This window comes from Brassica oleracea, chromosome C5 (assembly GCF_000695525.1).
Source record: "Brassica oleracea var. oleracea cultivar TO1000 chromosome C5, BOL, whole genome shotgun sequence".
In the NCBI taxonomy this organism is placed as follows: Eukaryota; Viridiplantae; Streptophyta; class Magnoliopsida; order Brassicales; family Brassicaceae; genus Brassica; species Brassica oleracea.
In genome coordinates, this window is record NC_027752.1 from 2,146,731 (window position 1) to 2,164,426 (window position 17,696).

The window sequence follows — 17,696 nt, forward strand, 5'->3', positions numbered from 1 at the left end:
TATAAAAGATTCATAACTTCTAGGATTTGCCATAATCGTAATGTAGTATATAAGATTAAGTTGGTTACTAGATGAAGAACAACAACCATCATTCATTCTGACGGATCTATTTGGTGAAATCTTCTGTCAAGAGGCAGCTGAGGGTATTTTTGGTATCTCGTTATACTGATTACGTAGCTTTATAGAAACAGTTTCCACTTTCCATAGTATTTTTACGATACGACGCTATAATGAGTTGACATTTGTGAGATCAAGGGTGTTTGGTAATTTAGCTAGTTGGTATTTGTGCAAGACGTGATCCTCGTATCTTCAAAATGACGAAAAGGTCCTTGGTCCGAACCACGTGCTTGAAAATACAGTACAATGTGGCTCGGTTACCCTTAAAATAGGATATTATTTAGTATATATCTTCGAGGGATCCTATAAGCCAAGTTGCATTTTAAAATCAAATAAAATAAGAGGATGGTGTTTGTAGATCGTGACCAATAGTATGTCTGCTGATGTGGCGTAATTTCATTGGTTGTTAAGAATATTATTTAAATGGAAAGCGATAGATCTTAATTGGTGGATCTGTCCATTTTTTTATTTCTATGGGTCCTGCGTATTTCATTTGCCTCGTTGTTATCTAGTAATAATAACATCTTCCACTTCCACCGAATCTGGATGTGACTTTCAACAACTAACCGGTCACCAATCTGAACCGGAATCTAACTAACCGATATCCATAAAACCAATCTTGCTTTTGGATCGATTCGTTTTGCTAACTCTTTATTTACATACACGCAATTTGTTTCTAACATGACGTGGAAAGTGAAATGATTGCTTCGAAATTATTCTCGTAATAATGTGATAACAGTCTAATACACTTTACTTACTTTGAAAATCAGACTTCTCGTTGAACCAACCAACCAGTGATTATAATCAGCAAGGAGGGTCTAATGCAGGACGTGGACCATCGAGACTCAAGTCTCAGCTAAGCTTCACTAGTCACGACCCACTGGCTCGTATCTCTGAGGTCAATGAGACATCTGTCCACTATGGTTCAGGCCATTCGTTTTCCGCGGCTAGCTTCGGTGCCGCCACTGATTCTTGGGATGACGGTTCCGGTTCAACAGGGTTTACTGTGACCCGACCCACTAAACGACCCAAGGACATGAACTCAGGTCTCTTTTCACAGGTAAATTATTTTGTTTTGATATGGGGTTACACAGTTCACTATCTAATTTTTTGTCAGCGGTTAATTATCAGTTACATGTTATGTTAGTATTTCAAACTCACAAATAAAAATACTTTGTTTTTACATGTTATATTATTATTTTGAATGCAGCAACTATTTTCTTGCAATAATATAAATTGTTGTTGTTGGGATCAAGGGGCAAACACTAACGAAATCTCTTTTAATTATCATTGCTTTTACAGTATAGTCTTCCTTCAGACACTTCAATGAACTACATGGATAACTACATGCAGCTTCCCGAAGATTCTGTACCATGCAAAGTTCGGGCCAAACGTGGCTTCGCCACCCACCCGAGAAGCATCGCCGAGCGGGTCAGTGCAACACACTCTTTTCTTTTGTAGCAAGATGCAACCAAACTAATTATGTTGTTGCTAATCTATCACAGTTCAGTGATAAAAAAACCAACAATTATATGTCGCTGAAAACATAGAAAGCAATTAGCGAGAGGTTTATTTATTTATTTATTATAAAAACCTTCTTGTTTATGTGTACTGATGATGATGATATATATGCAGGAGAGGAGAACGAGAATTAGTGGGAGACTAAAGAAGCTACAAGATCTTGTCCCCAACATGGATAAGGTTACTCTTCATTTTGAATCATATCAAATTTAGTGTATAGTTGTAACATTGTTAAATAAAAATGTTAATTTACTTATATGATATACTTTTTACTGGTTTTATTAGCAAACAAGCTATTCTGACATGCTGGATTTAGCGGTACAACATATCAAAGGCCTTCAACACCAACTTCAGGTCCCCTACAAAACTATTAACCGGCTTATTTGACGTTCAAAACATTTCTTGTGTCCATGACCTCGACATTTACATCAGTTTAGTAAACCGTCCGAGAAGCTCGAAGTCTACGGTTACAAAAGACAGTTTTGGCAGCAATTTTTTGAACAAAACAAGTGAGATCATGTTCCCTAAAGGACAACGGTCAGCGTTGCGGTTAAGAAACGCAGCGACAAACGCGGCGTATCTAATTGGGTCTGTATCCAATCATATGATGTATTATAATATATTTTAGGTCTAGATATTTGATCGAAGTTAGAAAATTTTGGGTCTTTTTTAAGATAGGACAATACAATTGTACCCTATCTTTTATGTAGCAAGTACATATACAGACGTGTATATATATATATATACATGCAAAGCCTAATAGTTTTTGCATATGGTTTCAGTAATTAATCAGTATCTTTTTGTATGGTGTTGTGAGTATTTATTTACCATATATCTTATAAGATCAATGATTACATCAAAACTTTCCAGCTATCACAATGTGTGAACAAAGTATTTACTTTTCTTTATCTTTTTGTTATATGTCGTGTTTGTGTTTCTTTATGTTTTGTGGTATTACGGGAATTGAGTGATAGGAATTTTTTTCGATTTTTTTCTGAATGATAATGGACATGACTATTTACGTTTCATGCGTCTTCTCGTTCTTTCTTTTCTATCGGACTTTTGGAATAAAGTACAAATATTAATCTCAAGATCTAGAGAGGTAACGTAAATTCACTAGTAAGACTGGATTAATTTGGTTAGTCTCATTTTTTCGTTTTGCCAGATCCAAACCTAAACCATGCACGAAGAAAAACAATCCATTTTACAAAAGGAAACTGGAAAATTAAAACCCCAAGAAAACACCAAAGCATGTTTCATAGTGTCAAAGACTAGCTTTGTTTTGTTAATTAATGTCATTGAATGATGCACTTCAAATAATTCCACATTAACAAAAAAAAAAACATAATTACAAGGGAGAGTTTATTGGTCAACACTCTTTTTGGTGATGACTTTGTAACTACATTGGCTGTAGAAAATGGGTATGAAATCACTTATTGAGTAGCCAATAGGGTATTAAATAGTGATCACAAATAGTTTGTTGACTTGTGAAGATCCCTAAATCTTTTTAGATCCGCTGGTTGATCCGATGATTGATCCGTTGTCTATCTTAGGGGTTTAACCTAATATGTTAGCTGTTGCTGTCGTTTCTTTGTGCTTGAGCTAGAACAAAAGAAAGGGAAAAAACCTAGTACTTCCTAATTCCTTTAAACATATTAAACTGAACTCCATAGCAGTGGAGAGTGGACGTAGCCTAACACTGAGGATCGATGAATCTGTATGAATCGTGTATGATAGTTGACTTATCTTCTCCACGCATGCCGTGAAACTGATTAAAAAATGAACCACCAAGAAACAACGTCTACCCAGGGCTGGGCGGACGAGCGGTGCTATCACTCTCCGGGCCCATGAAATAAGGGGTTTAATTTTTTTTCAAAAAATGTTTTTTAAAAAGAAATAAAAAATATACATATGTTTTAAATAAGTTTTATTTTATATGTTTTTACATCTAAATGTAATAATATTTTATACAATAAAGTTTTTTAAATATGCTTAAATTATTTTTTATATAATTATTTAAGGGTGTAAAATTTTTTTTGCCCAAAAACCCTTAGAAAAGCGGGCCTTGCGTCTAACAATAGTCCTAGAGATTTTTGTAAGAAACTTATGGCCGTGTGACAAAGAAATGTACCACCTATGATATGATACAGAAGCTTCAGTAAAATTTGAATTAGTAATCATATTTTGGTCTTTAAATTTTTTTTATCATTTTAATTAATATATCATTATAACTATCATACATTGACGATAAATATATTACAACTTGTTGCCATTTTCAGTTGAGTTGTGAATTAGTAATCATATTTTGATATATAAAATATGTTGTAAACCATTCATAAATTTAAAAATTGCTTTGGAAAATTTCCGGAAAAAAACAATAGCTTTTTCGTGATTCAAAGTATATTTTTATAAATAAAAAGAAGTAACTGAATAGAAATTTCTTAAAATTGTATAAGTTTAACGAGAAAAACATTTCTTTGGTTTTCTTGTTTAAAGGGCACTGTTGCTCTTTCAACTACTATAATAATTGTTTATTTGTTATGATGAGTTCACAATATATAATTAATACTTTTCTATTGGTTAAAGTTCATAACATTGATCTCTCAAATATTAATTAGCATCCGTCAAAACTTAGATTTTGAATGAAAAAGGGACGGTGCTCAAAAAAAAAGAATGAAGAAAGGGACACTCAGTGTGGCGCGTACATACCAGCATGGTCGTCTATCCTTCTATTATATTTTAATTCGTAGATGCAATTTCTTTTTCTGATCACTTGTAAAAGTACATAAATATACTTTTATTCCTTTTCTAATCAATCATCGAGCTTTTGGCCTATCATATTATTTTCTGATATCCGAGGCAGTCGATGTTTAATCCATAAGTCACTTCTTTTAGGTTCCTAGCAAAACTAAACCCAATGATTTAAGTATTTTCTTTTTTCTTTTGATTTTTTTAAGTATTTTATTAAATAAAAAAATCAACAGAATATTACGTTTTAAAGTATTTAAACATTATTTATTGATATTCTTTATTTTATACTAGTTATTATAGGGAATTCGCGGTTGATATATATTATAGACGTAGAAGTGACGAGAGCAATCCAACATAGCAAAGGTATCCCTACAGGCTACAAATCATACATGATTTGTATATAGTATGTATGATGCCAAGACAAAGCCATTTGTCAAAACTTGGACATCGCTGTAAGATAAAAATTACCAAGAATAAAGCATATGCCAAAAATTTCAACATCGTTCGAAGATATAAATAATATTTTCATTTTTTTAAAGCTTCGTACGTCAATTTATTTTATTTAAAATTTAGTCATCGAGAATATACATATAGAAAATAATGTTTGATTGGTTCAAAAAAAAAATAAAAATAATAATGTTTGCTATATTTTACCATTATGCAAATTGTCTGTGCTCTATTTGTCAATGACAGCAATGGGTTTTATGTACATACACAGTCACAAAGACATATATATATATATATATATATGTAATATATATAGAAAATTATATATATATTCAATATTTTCCCATTTTGTATGCCAAGTCTCAAGCATGTTGCTTCTCGTGTTTTGCGAGGATCTATATATATTTCACATATATTTCTTTTGGAAGCTTGTGTGTGGGTCGTATTACGAATTTGATTTACGTTACGCTTACGAGTTATATATTGACTTACGTCTAAACAGATGAATTTGTAAAACTGAAAAATGTCAAGCCGATGAAGCCATGCATGAGATCAAAGTTTGCCGATTAATGTCAAACATCTGACATCTTAGTTCTATAATCTACTTGCTGTAGATCATCACGAAACACAACCTAAACAGGCCAAATCCCAGAAACAAATCTGTACAAATTACTATATATTCACATCATACACACAACAACAACAAAATCTTGGAAAATGTTAAAATTATTTGAGAAAATAGTAAAGATAACTTTTTTTCAAAAACGTAATTTTCCTATATAACACATTGTCATTTTTTTTTTTTTGATCAAACAACTTTCATTGAAACTTAAAAGAGTTCAACTCCATCAATGGAGGATACAATATGGTTACAGGGAGCCAAACAAACCAAAGCATAGACCAATACACTGGACAAGCAAATGAGAAAAGCTTAAACAACAAATACTCAAATAAAAGCTTAAATATAGAGGTGATATCACGAGTTCAACCACCGTTGTCTCCGAAAGAGAACAATCAATCAAGAAGACTTCTTCAAATTGATGTTCATGTTCGAAACAATAAAGGGGAGGGATGAAAACCACCATAGTCAAAGAGGTCAGACAGTTGACACCATCTAAACGAGAGACGATAAACATCTTTGCTTCTGCTTCAAACAGAACCATTTTCAAAACAATGCTCCCTATAACAATTTCACTAATAACAAGTGATAGATGTGGGAGAACGAAACACTCCTCAAAGGAGAAAGGAGGGCAATTACTGCCCAAACAAACCAGATTTGCTGGAAGGATACATAACTTAAGAACTTTCACTCCAAGCTGCCACAAGAGGAGATAATACCTTATCATTGCAAAAGCCATTAGAGAAAAGGTGGAAGGAAGCCTGCATACTGCAGTAAAAGGACAACATCTGCATACCGCAGTAAATAGACAACTGCATACTGCAGTAAAGAACCACACATAGATCACAAAGGTATCAACAATAAAGACCACAATAGCATAACAAAATGCGACCGAAACAGTCGGGACTAACAGAGAAAAGCTCGGATCCAACAAACCTAGTTCATATGAAATCATCAAACCTAGCTTTGGATCTGAGAACCTATGGGGAAAGGTAATTGTGGCCCATAAATCGTACAACCAGAAGAACCTCGTGAATAGAGTATCAGGCGGAGGGTTAGGAGGAACCGGTGGATCTGGAGGATTTGACGGGAGAGCAATCTTCAAAGTTGAATCTGGTGGATCTGAGGGAGGGCGTGAAACAGGAGCTGGACCTGCTACGAGCGGCGCCATGGACGGAGAGGAGGCGAAACCAACGGCGGCGAAAGGGTGGTGAAACCCTAATCGCCTTTGCTATCCCCTTTTTTAGAGAGCGGTTTTTTCACACATTGTCATTATTTATTTAGAATTTAAAGTCTTTGTTAAATATATTTTAAGTTGAATTTAATTACTATTTGTAGAACTAAGTGGTGGTAATCTAATGGCAATCTCTTGAGGCTTGGTGTATACTCATATATCAGTTTTCGGTTCGATTCTCTTTGGGAACTAAATTATCATCACTTGGTCAGTCTGGGTTTGGGCTTCGGCCCAAGTGGTTTACACGGTGGATCGTAACAGAAGATCGATTCATCCCCTGGCATTAGTCGGAAGGTATTCCAAACTCGGGTCAGACAGTGTGGTAGCTAGTCCACTCTGTAGCACTAAGTGCGTTCCTTTCGAGGTCGACCGGATCAGTCGATAGGATTTATCAAAAAAAAAAAATATATGTAAGTTAGTTTTAAATTTAAACTTTAAAATGATCTTTAAAAGTCCACTCTAAATTCAAATTTGTAGGTAAATCCTTAGTATTAGAAAAAGTAACATATGACTTCGATGATACATTTTAAATTATCTATATATCCAAAACATTTTATCTAAAAAAATTAATAGTTTTTTTTTAAAGCTTTAAAAATAATAGTTAAATGCCCTAAACCAATTACCCCAGTTAATTAGTTTTTATTCTTATTTTTGGACACTTCTATCTTTGAAATGTACGTATCCCTTTAATATACGTAAACGGTAGCTCTTTTTCTTTTTTGAAAAGTGGATCGCTTTCGAAGAAATACGATCGTTCATTATGAAACTCATAAAATTATATATGGACTGAACTTCTCAATGAGTATCATAATGAAGAATATAAACAATGATTTTACAATGAATGCACATGAAATTTTCTAAACTTGAATGAGAGACTTTAATTTTCAAAAGAGGTTATGCAGCTCATTGCCCCAAATTAATATCATTTGACAAAGAACATAAATCTTGTACAGTGACGAATCTTAATTAGAATGTTTGTAAAAGCATAGAAATCAATCATGCATGTGACCTTGATCTTTTGTTTGACGGTGTTATCCAAAACTGTGATCTGATTGGCGAATTCATGGGAACATGATATATATGATCTCGAAAGTCGATTGAAGAATTTATCCTTAAAAGTTTTATTTAATGTCTTTTTAGAATATCGTTCAAAGTAGATATCAAGATGTTATTATCTTTATGACTAATATAGATTGTTCATATTTTCGCCTGTGATATGAAGATGTTCTTATAAAGTCAGACAAAATAATAAGTTACAAAAAAAAAAAAAAAAGTCAGACAAAATATAGATAAATTGAAGAAAACAAAATAACAAGGGAAATGTCTTATCTTCCATGTTTGTTCATATGCGCGTATGAGCTGACGTGTTATCGTTTCTTTTAAGTCGGATTTGGACAATTTAGTTGTCTGATTAACGAACGTTAGTGCTCCCTTACATGAAATTATACACGGAGCTGAATTAGCATACCTTTGATGACACGATAGTGGAGCTAGTCTTTCCAAAGAGATTAATAAATGTTTTTTTACTAATTGGAGTTTCCTCTGATATTAATCTTATGGCCTGATCAAACCCAAGCTTTCTTACTTTAGACACTACACTCTATAGTTACATTAACACCTTATTTATCGATTTGTCAGAAAATTTGGAACTGTGTTACACTAAAAGAAAACATGATAAAAATAATATGGGTATTTTGATCATCTGACAGTGTCATCAATAAAGTTGGTTTTACTGAATCATCTGTTTTTTACTCGATATTATATATAACCATTTAGTTATATAATATACTGTAGTTATATTGCTAAACTTGATTTGGATTTTAGCTAACAAGATATTTTGAAACTAATTATAATAGGAAGTTTGGTTACAGATCACATTCACATCATTAACATTAAACATGTCGGGAATAATAAGCCATATGCTAAGATCTGTAATATTCAAATTTCAATTTCTCACAAATCACATGGGTCAAGAAGGCTGGGGTAGAAAACACGTACGTTTAAAGGGACCAATGTTTTACATTCCTGAATGTCCATAGGATGTGTTTATATTAGTTTCACTCTCTCTGAAAAAAACGTTTAAATAATTGTGATTGCGTTTACAGAAGGAATAACGTCTGTTTTGCATGCAAATATCTTAAGAGTTCGTACGCATCTTGATTACGACTCCAATTTATACTGTTAAGTCTTAAGAGAAATGTTGTATAATTCAGACAAGATGAGGCATCATTTTCATTACTTCCTTATAAGGATATATTTATTTATTGAGAAAAATATACGGAAATATATTTATTGTGAAAATGATAGGTGAGGGAAGAAGTTTCCATCTTTGCGGGCTCTAGGTTTCAACTTTTTTTTTGTCACAAACTCTAGGTTTCAACTAATAATAAAAATAACTACTGCTAACTTTTCCCCTTTCTGGTGGTTTTCTTTCTGCTACCAACTTTTAGATTCGAATTGTTCCCACTTTCAGAAGTGTCCAGCGGTCCAAAACAAGCCTTGACAAATTATTCACCGGGTTCACCCCCGATTCAGTCGGAGGGACCGCCGCCGACCATGGCCACCGTCTTCGGAGAAGCTTGCCTTTCATCTCGCGGACTATTTCAGTGGGAGTTGACTCCTCAATTCTGAAATTCCTCTTCTTACTGGGTTGCTATAACCTCCTCTGCCTAGTTTTCTCTTCTTCAGCAGATCTCAAACAAGTTTAGTTTCCTGCTCCGGTCTGACTCTTTTATACGTCCCTCTATCCGGTAGCTTTCTATTTGGGTTGTCATAACCTCTACGCTCACTGCTACAATGGCGCACCGCTACAGTCGGTCTGACAAGGAGAAGTGGGTGGCTCCACCGTCTCCCCCAACAAAACGTCCCCCGGTTCGTATACCGGACGGTGACTTCGACGATCTTATAGCCGCTAATAAACTCACCATCATTGGCAGAGTTACAAACCCTAATCTTCAGAAACCTAGATCGGTGATAGACTTTATGCCCCAGGTTTGGAACCTCGAAGGACAAGTCACAGGTAGAGCCCTTGGACTGGAGAAGTTCCAGTTTAAGTTTGAAACAGAGACTGATCTAACAATGGTTCTAGAGAAAGGTCCATACCACTACAAGAAGTGGATGCTCATACTTCAGCGGTGGGAACCGACAGTGTCGGAGCAATTTCCCTCTACTATTGGTTTTTGGGTGAGAATCCACGGAATACCCCTACATCTTTGCTCTGATAAAACAGTTGAAACCATTGGAAACCAGCTGGGGAATCGAAGAGGCCAAGATGCTACAGATGCTAAAGTCTGTGTCGAGCTTAATGGTCTCCAGCCACTTGAAATGACAATGGATATTCAGTTACCTACTGATGAAGTAATAGAGGTGGAGTTTGAATACATAAAGATCGAGAAGCACTGTTTTACTTGCTTCTCACTTTTCCATGAGGAATCAGATTGCCCGCAGAGACCTCGTAACGCTCCACCCCCAAAAGATCGAAGGCTGGGCATTACTCAAAGGATCGCACTCCAAAGAATCGAGGCAGAGAAGAACCGCCATGATGAAAGAAGGGGGTACAGGCGTCCGGAGGTCTCAAGGCAGGATACTAGACGTGTGGTTGACTCCCACGCACGTCGCTCCTCGCGAGATGATAGAGAAATGTCCTACTATCAGAGGAGATCAAAAGCGCCTAGAACAGAGCCGTCTACATCCGTGAGATCAGCCAGGTCTATGGGACCGTATGCAAGACCTGCCTCCCCTCCAATCCCACGACGGGATAGGGATAGACGTAGCCCCGTCTCCTCTGCTTCTCACCGTACCCCACTGCTAGGTTTTGGCCGGTTAGCTAACCCTGAAGGAACTCCCTTGGGTTCTTCGAATTCCCATCATCGAGGTGACCGATCTCACCTCTCTCGATCTCTTAAGGAGCGTCTTGGTTCTTCGGGTGAAAAAAGCTCTACACCCTGTAAATCCAAGGAACGCCCCTCTGCCTTAGAGCGACTATCTGAACCTGATCCTATTGATGACCTCTCACCTGATAGAGTTCATATTGCTGATTCTGGCCGGCTACAGTATATTGAGGTTAACCTCGACAGTGATGGCCTTTTGGGAGACGAGGAGGACGCTTCCCCCATCTTGGAACCCCCTCAACAACGCGTCCCTGCGATCTTGCGCTTAGGGGAAAATTCCTCGGCAGCTGACGCTGATAGAAGTACTGTTCCGGTCTCTCCACAGACCAAAGCAGCGGGGAAACGAAGAGTAACACGCTCTGCAACAAAGAAGTTCACTCGTCGGAGCCCTCTACAAAACCTGAAAGCCAATAAGCCGGCTCGTTCCTCTAGTGCAGCCTGCAGGAAATTGTACTCAGGTGGAGCTAAAGTTTTACCTTGTGATAAGGTGGCGGGTTCTAGCTCGAAAGTTAAAGGGACGCTGTCCAAAGCGTCTAAGTCGAGACAACCAAAGACGATGATTATACCAGGAATCACTAAGGGTAGGACGGATTTTCGTCCCCACCCAAATCCTCTTCCTTAGCCATAGTGAGTTGGAATTGTCAAGGACTGGGGAACGTCCTTACAATTCGTCGTGTAAAGGAGATTCATCGTAGTATATCTCCGGATGTAATGTTCCTCATGGAAACGAAAAACAGTGATGAATTTATAAAATCAAAGTTTCAATGCTTGCATTATGAACACCAATTTTCGATTCCACCGAATGGATTGAGTGGCGGGCTTTATTTATTTTGGAAGGAAGGAGTCGACATCTCTATACTGGACTCATCTCCGAATATGATAGATACCTTGATAACTTTCAAGGGATGCTCCTCCCATGTCTCCTTTATTTATGGTGCCCCAGCAGTGGAGAACCGAGCTGCCTTTTGGGACAAACTTTCGCAAATAGGCTCGGATAGAGACTCAGCTTGGCTGTTGACGGGTGATTTCAATGATATTCTCAACAACTCGGAGAAGGTAGGAGGACCTCCTCGACTGGAAGGTTCTTTCACTACTTTCAGATCTTTCGTGGCTCAGAATGGACTCTGGGATATCAGACATTCCGGTGAAGAACTGTCTTGGAGAGGCACCCGGTATACGCATTATATCAGAGCGCGGTTAGATCGAGTTATGGGCAATTGCTCCTGGTCCGAAGCTTTTCCTATGGGGAGATGTTGCTACTTGAGGTTTGAAGGATCGGACCACCGTCCTATGATTACCTACTTCAATGCTGATAGACCAAAGAAGGCTGGTCTATTTAGATTCAACAGAACTTTAGTAGGAAATGAAGAGGTTTCTCAGCTGATCGAGTCAACTTGGAACCACTCTCCCATTGATTCGGTCATCAAGAAACTAAATGCGTGTCGCCGAAGTATCATCCAGTGGACGAATGAGCAACAGAATCAGAGCAATATGATCATTAAAACCTCTCAATCTGCACTGGAAAAGGAGTTGTCGGCAACAATTCCCAATACTGCACTTATTGAGAAAATAACCTCTGATCTTCGAAAGGCCTATGTAGAAGAGGAACAATTCTGGCTCCAACGAAGTAGGATCCAATGGCTTAAACAAGGAGACCGTAATACGGGTTTTTTCCACGCAGCAACAAGGTCAAGGCGCATGATCAATACCATTCCGGTTATTGAAAATGCTGATGGCCAGGAATTTTATGAAGAGCCAGACATTACGAGAGTCATCTCGGAGTACTTCCAAGGTATATTTACCTCCAACGGGAACTCTTCTTTCTCTCAACTCCATGGCCTGCTGTCCAAGCGAGTTACTCCTGAGATGAATCAGATGCTGATAACTATACCGAGTGAGTCGGAAATAAAAGAGGCAGCTACTTCTATAAATGGCAGTAAGGCTCCCGGCCCCGACGGTTTCTCTGCAACCTTCTATCAGACCTACTGGCATATAGTTGGTGGAGATGTGGTCAAGGATATCAGGAACTTCTTCACCTCCAACACGCTTCATCCACAGCAAAACGAGACTCACATTAGACTTATCCCGAAGATCACTGGCCCACGCTCTGTCGCTGATTGTCGCTGATTACCGGCCGATTGCTTTGTGCAACACGCACTATAAGATTATTGCCAAGATACTGACGCGACGTCTCAAGGCCCTGATGCCTATCCTCATCTCGGATACTCAATCAGCGTTTGTTTCCGGTCGAGCTATAGCGGACAATGTCCTTATCACTCATGAGACTCTCCACTACCTTCGGACTTCGGAAGCCAGGAAGTACTGTTCAATGGCGGTGAAAACCGACATGAGCAAAGCCTATGACCGCATCGAATGGGGTTTTGCCCGCGAAGTCTTATCTCTCCTTGGCTTCGACCCCGTTTGGATTGCATGGATAATGACTTGCATAGAGACAGTATCATACTCCTTTCTCATTAATGGGACACCGCAGGGAAGGGTTAGACCATCCCGAGGCCTTAGACAAGGAGATCCGCTATCTCCCTATATCTTCATTTTATGTACAGAGGTTCTCGCGGCGATGTGTAACAAGGGACAGGAAGATGGTTCTCTCCCGGGCGTCCGTGTAGCTCGAGGTTGTCCACCAATCAACCATCTCCTTTTTGCCGACGACACCATGTTTTTCTGCAAGTCTAATGTTAAGAGCGTTACGGCGCTGTCGAGTATCATCAGTTCTTACGAAGCTCTATCCGGGCAGAAAATTAACACTCTGAAATCTTCGATTACCTTTTCGGCGAAGACCCCTCCTGAGGTCAGAACCAGAGTGAAAGCTTCCCTGTCTATCGATACTGAGGGTGGGATAGGGAAGTATCTTGGGCTCCCGGAAAATTTCGGTCGCAAGAAATGTGATATTTTTGCGACAATTGTTGGTAAAATCAGACAGAAAGCTCTGAGCTGGAAGTCGAGGTTTCTTTCCGGAGCCGGGAAACAAATAATGTTGAAGTCAGTTCTCTCAGCTATGCCGTGTTATACGATGTCATGTTTTAAAATTCCGATCTCCCTGTGCAATCAGATTCAGTCTATCCTGACCCGGTTTTGGTGGGACGCAAACCCGGGAAAGAGGAAATTATGTTGGGTTGCTTGGTCCACCTTGACGCTGCCTAAGTTTGCGGGAGGCCTCGGGTTCCGAGACATTGAGACTCTCAATGATTCGCTGTTAGCAAAAGTAGGGTGGAGGCTTCTAAAAAACCCCCACTCGTTTCTGGCGAGAGTCTTACTTGGCAAATATGCTCGGGACTCATCTTTCTTGACTTGCACGGTGCCTGTCTCGGCGTCCCATGGTTGGAGAAGCATCATTGCTGGCAGGAAACTCCTGAAGAAAGGACTGAGCTGGGTGGTCGGTAATGGCGAATCGATTAGAGTGTGGGAGGACCCATGGCTCTCCTTTGTGACGCCGTCTCGACCTGTAGGTCCCCCGTCGGAGTTTGCTTACTCTCTCCGAGTCAGCGATCTACTCTGTCCCTTATCAAATCAATGGGACATCAACAGAATTAGGGAACATTTACCACAGTATGAGGATTGTATTTTGAGGATTGTAACCAGTGCAGGCCCGTCCCTAGACGCCTTGGTTTGGTTACCTGAGAAGAATGGAGCCTACTCTACCAAATCAGGGTATGCGCTGGGAATTCTGGAGAAATGTGCATGGGAGAAGGACCAACAACCATTGGAGTGGCAAAAGCATATATGGAGCGCCAAGACCATCCCCAAGATCAGAGAATTCCTTTGGCGAATCGTAAAGAAAGCAATTCCAGTGAGCGAGAATCTTAGTAAACGTGGAGTTCCTCCCTTCAACTGTAAGAGATGCGGAGCACATGAGGACGACCTCCATGTTTTTCTTACTTGCCCTTTTGCAGAGGAGGTCTGGAACCTGCTACCGGTGCGCATCAGACCGGCCGCCTCGCTGCTGTCAATGGCGGAACTCATTAAAGCAGGATCAACTTATACCCCTCTTCCACCATCTGGCCTCTCTGATCCTATGTGGCCTTGGGTGTTGTGGAATCTGTGGAAGTCCCGGAACCAGCTAATGTTTGAAAACAGAGGGTTCTCGGCGCAGGAGACAGCTTTAAAGTGTATTCTGGATGCGAAGGAGTGGTCCTCAGCGCAAGACCATCGGGATCGGAGACCTCTGGCGCCCCCCTTGGGACCGCCTTCTGCCCCCTCTACTTGTCGCTCTGTTCCCCCACCGTCTTTCCCACTTGATGTGCTTGCGTGTAAAGTTGATGCAGCGTGGGACAGTTCTTCCGGTGGCTGTGGAATTGGAGGTATCTTCTCAGGAAATAACCTCAAGCGCATTCCGAACCTGAGCGAGTCTCGCTCCCATGTATCTTCAGCCCTTATGGCAGAGGCCATAGCTGTTCGCCTTGCGGTTGTTACAGCCGTCTACTCAAACGTCCGATCCCTGGCCGTTCTAACCGATTCGCTCTCCCTCGTCACACTACTGAAGAAGGAAGCCACTCAACCTGAACTGTTCGGTATCATGTTTGATATTTATCATGCTTTGTCGTACTTTGATCGGATTTCTTTTCACTTTATCTCTAGGACTTTTAATGGTGAGGCTGATTTGGTGGCAAAATCTGCTCTCACTCTGCTTTCTGTAAACTCCTCTGTTGGAGGATAACTCTTTTGTTTGAATGAAAGAATGCATTGTTGTTTGACCAAAAAAAAATAAAAAATAACTACTGCTAAAAATGTTTATCTTAAACTACTGACTGTATTCTATGCAATCAAAATTTTAAATTATTATTAACATGACTATCAAATACAATAATTATTAAAAAAAAAGAGTTTAAACTAGGCTGTGATAATTGCATTCCATTGAAGATGAAGAATTGAGATCTTAAACAGAGCAATTAGATGTCACACAATCGTATCTAAGACTTTTTGATATACAGTAAATTTGTGATGGTTAGCATTCAGTCGCTTTCTCTAGTGCTGTAGATCTATCATATCTACGATCCAAATGATGATGGTCTGGATATATCCATCTTACACATATCTTTGTTTGGGAGGGATGTAGGTGCTTATGTGAAGATGTATGAATTGCCTAAAAAACAATGACATTGATCTTAAATATATCAGATAAATAAGTAAAAAAATCGGTAACAAGTTTACAAATGTGACAAAGCTGTAATGTATTTATCTTTTATAGTAAATAGGCATTTAAGCAAAAGTATAGCAAATTTGAAAAAGTTTTAACAATGTTTTTTGTTGAAAATTTGCAATTCTATTATCTGAAATAATTTAATTTTAAATTCAACATTTGGTTGTAGTTGTGTTGGATATAATGTGATCCCGTTCGACTTGGTAGACCAAACTTACTGTATATAGGCTACAACAGGATCCATACTTCTAGATTGGCTTAATTTTTTTTTACATATAGTAATTCACAGGCCTGACCGTCTGAGGAACTTTTTGTGTGAAAATATCAATATTTCTTCTTGATACAAGATTCAGGAAGCACTATAAGATATGCTTCCCAAATCTACCATACATTTGTTTTATTGTCAATATATTATTTTACCTTTTCACTTTCGTAATATTTTCTGTATCAAACATAACTTAAAAATGTCTCACAAGAAAGGCCGGCAACAACGAAAACAAAGGTTATGTAATTTGTTTTCTATCGAGTTTCTGTGTTTCCATTTAGATTTTTATTATTTTCGGTCATTAATTTTTACGTAATCCATAACGTATTCGAGTTTTTTTTTTTTTTTGAAAAATGGGCTTATCGAGTAATTTGTTAAGCGTGTTAAAAAGTATATGGCTTCAATTGTGACAATTTATTTGAACGAAAAAAAGAATAAAATGATGAATGAAATTCCAACGGAAGAAATGAATAAACATAAATACATGAATTTCTGATCAATACGTTTCTCATCAATATTGGAAAAGGAATTTTTGCTTTATAATTTTTTTCCTTCATCAGGAAATGAGAAGAATAGTATAGGACCTACATTTCTCTAATTTGACAAATATTTCAACATAAATGGTATAAAATTTGAAGAATATAAATTTCAACATTATTTTTCCATCAAAATATGGTTACCAATTGAAGCCTATATGTTGGCGAAAACTTTAAAGGGAGGGGGTTGGGGTCAATAATTGTGTTGGTCCGTTTGTAGCAAACTCTCGTTTATCATGTTCTTACAAATGCGGAGACAAAAGAAGAGTAAAACTGGTTTGCTGTATAATTACCAGACAAACCCCAATTGATTTTTTTTCTTTTTTGAAACTCAACCAATTGATTTATGTATGTGTTTTAGTGCAACAGCGTTTTTTGCAAGTCTGGGAATGTGACTCGCTATAAGTATTTAATGCATTGTTGTTAATGTATAAAGTGTAACCTTGTATGGTTTAATGTTAAAAAGGTTTCTTCTTATGACATGGCTGGATGGGTCACACCAGGTAAGATGCTTAATGTAGTAGATGTTAGCTTTTATTATAAGTTGTACAATGGCTCTGACTGAAAACGGCTCTTATAAGATGTATCTAACTAACTGAAATCTTCATATTTTTACTAACAAATTTCCCAAAAGAATTTGTTTTTGTGGAAATTTCTGGGAACCCAACAAACATAGGGCAAAAGAATATCGTTTGTTACTACATATGCTAAAAGAGTGACCAATGAATGAGAGAGGAATGGAATTTATTTTCTTAAGATTCGAATTCGCTAGCTTCACTTGACTAGCCACAATATTTAAAGAGGGTCCAATCCTCAACTAGTCCGTGGAAGAGCCTAAGGAGGGTCCAGTGATATACTCAACTCAAAAACAATTGTAACTTTATGCCAAAAAACCTAACAAACCTTACAAATGTCAAATTTATTCTCAGCGAGCCGGACCAGATGATTAGTTTAAGTGTAAAACTATGTAATATATAAGTATTAATTAAATGAGCTTTTAGTCAAAGATATATTATACTCTATATCTGGACATTTTACATGAACTTGAGAACTCAAACCGAAACTGACTCGAAAAAATCAGTTTGAATCAGGTACGTGTAATATTATTTTACATATTAGATCTTTTTACGCAATACCCACATGTTTTAGATCCGACCT

At 38.0% G+C, this 17,696-nt stretch overlaps 2 protein-coding genes across 2 annotated transcripts in view; both read left to right on the forward strand.

Moving 5' to 3' along the window:
• LOC106343698 (transcription factor bHLH128-like) overlaps nt 1-2,395 on the forward strand; it is a 5,637-nt gene extending 3,242 nt beyond the window's left edge. Inside the window, exons 2-5 of the mRNA XM_013782985.1 lie at nt 888-1,177; nt 1,420-1,548; nt 1,753-1,818; nt 1,924-2,395. Of these exons, the coding sequence (XP_013638439.1) occupies nt 888-1,177; nt 1,420-1,548; nt 1,753-1,818; nt 1,924-2,025 (587 nt within the window). The 3' untranslated portion in view covers nt 2,026-2,395. The remainder of the gene's footprint in view (nt 1-887; nt 1,178-1,419; nt 1,549-1,752; nt 1,819-1,923) is intronic.
• A 10,387-nt stretch (nt 2,396-12,782) lies between these two features.
• LOC106344250 lies at nt 12,783-15,254 on the forward strand. The gene has a single exon (XM_013783660.1). The coding sequence runs from the start codon at nt 12,783-12,785 to the stop codon at nt 15,252-15,254; it is 2,472 nt and encodes an 823-aa protein (XP_013639114.1).
• The last annotated feature ends 2,442 nt before the right edge of the window (nt 15,255-17,696 follow it).

Coding starts and splice junctions, on each gene's coding strand:
- LOC106344250 (XM_013783660.1), top strand. CDS start 12,783: ATGCCTATCCTCATCTCGGATACTCAATCAGCGTTTGTTTCCGGTCGA.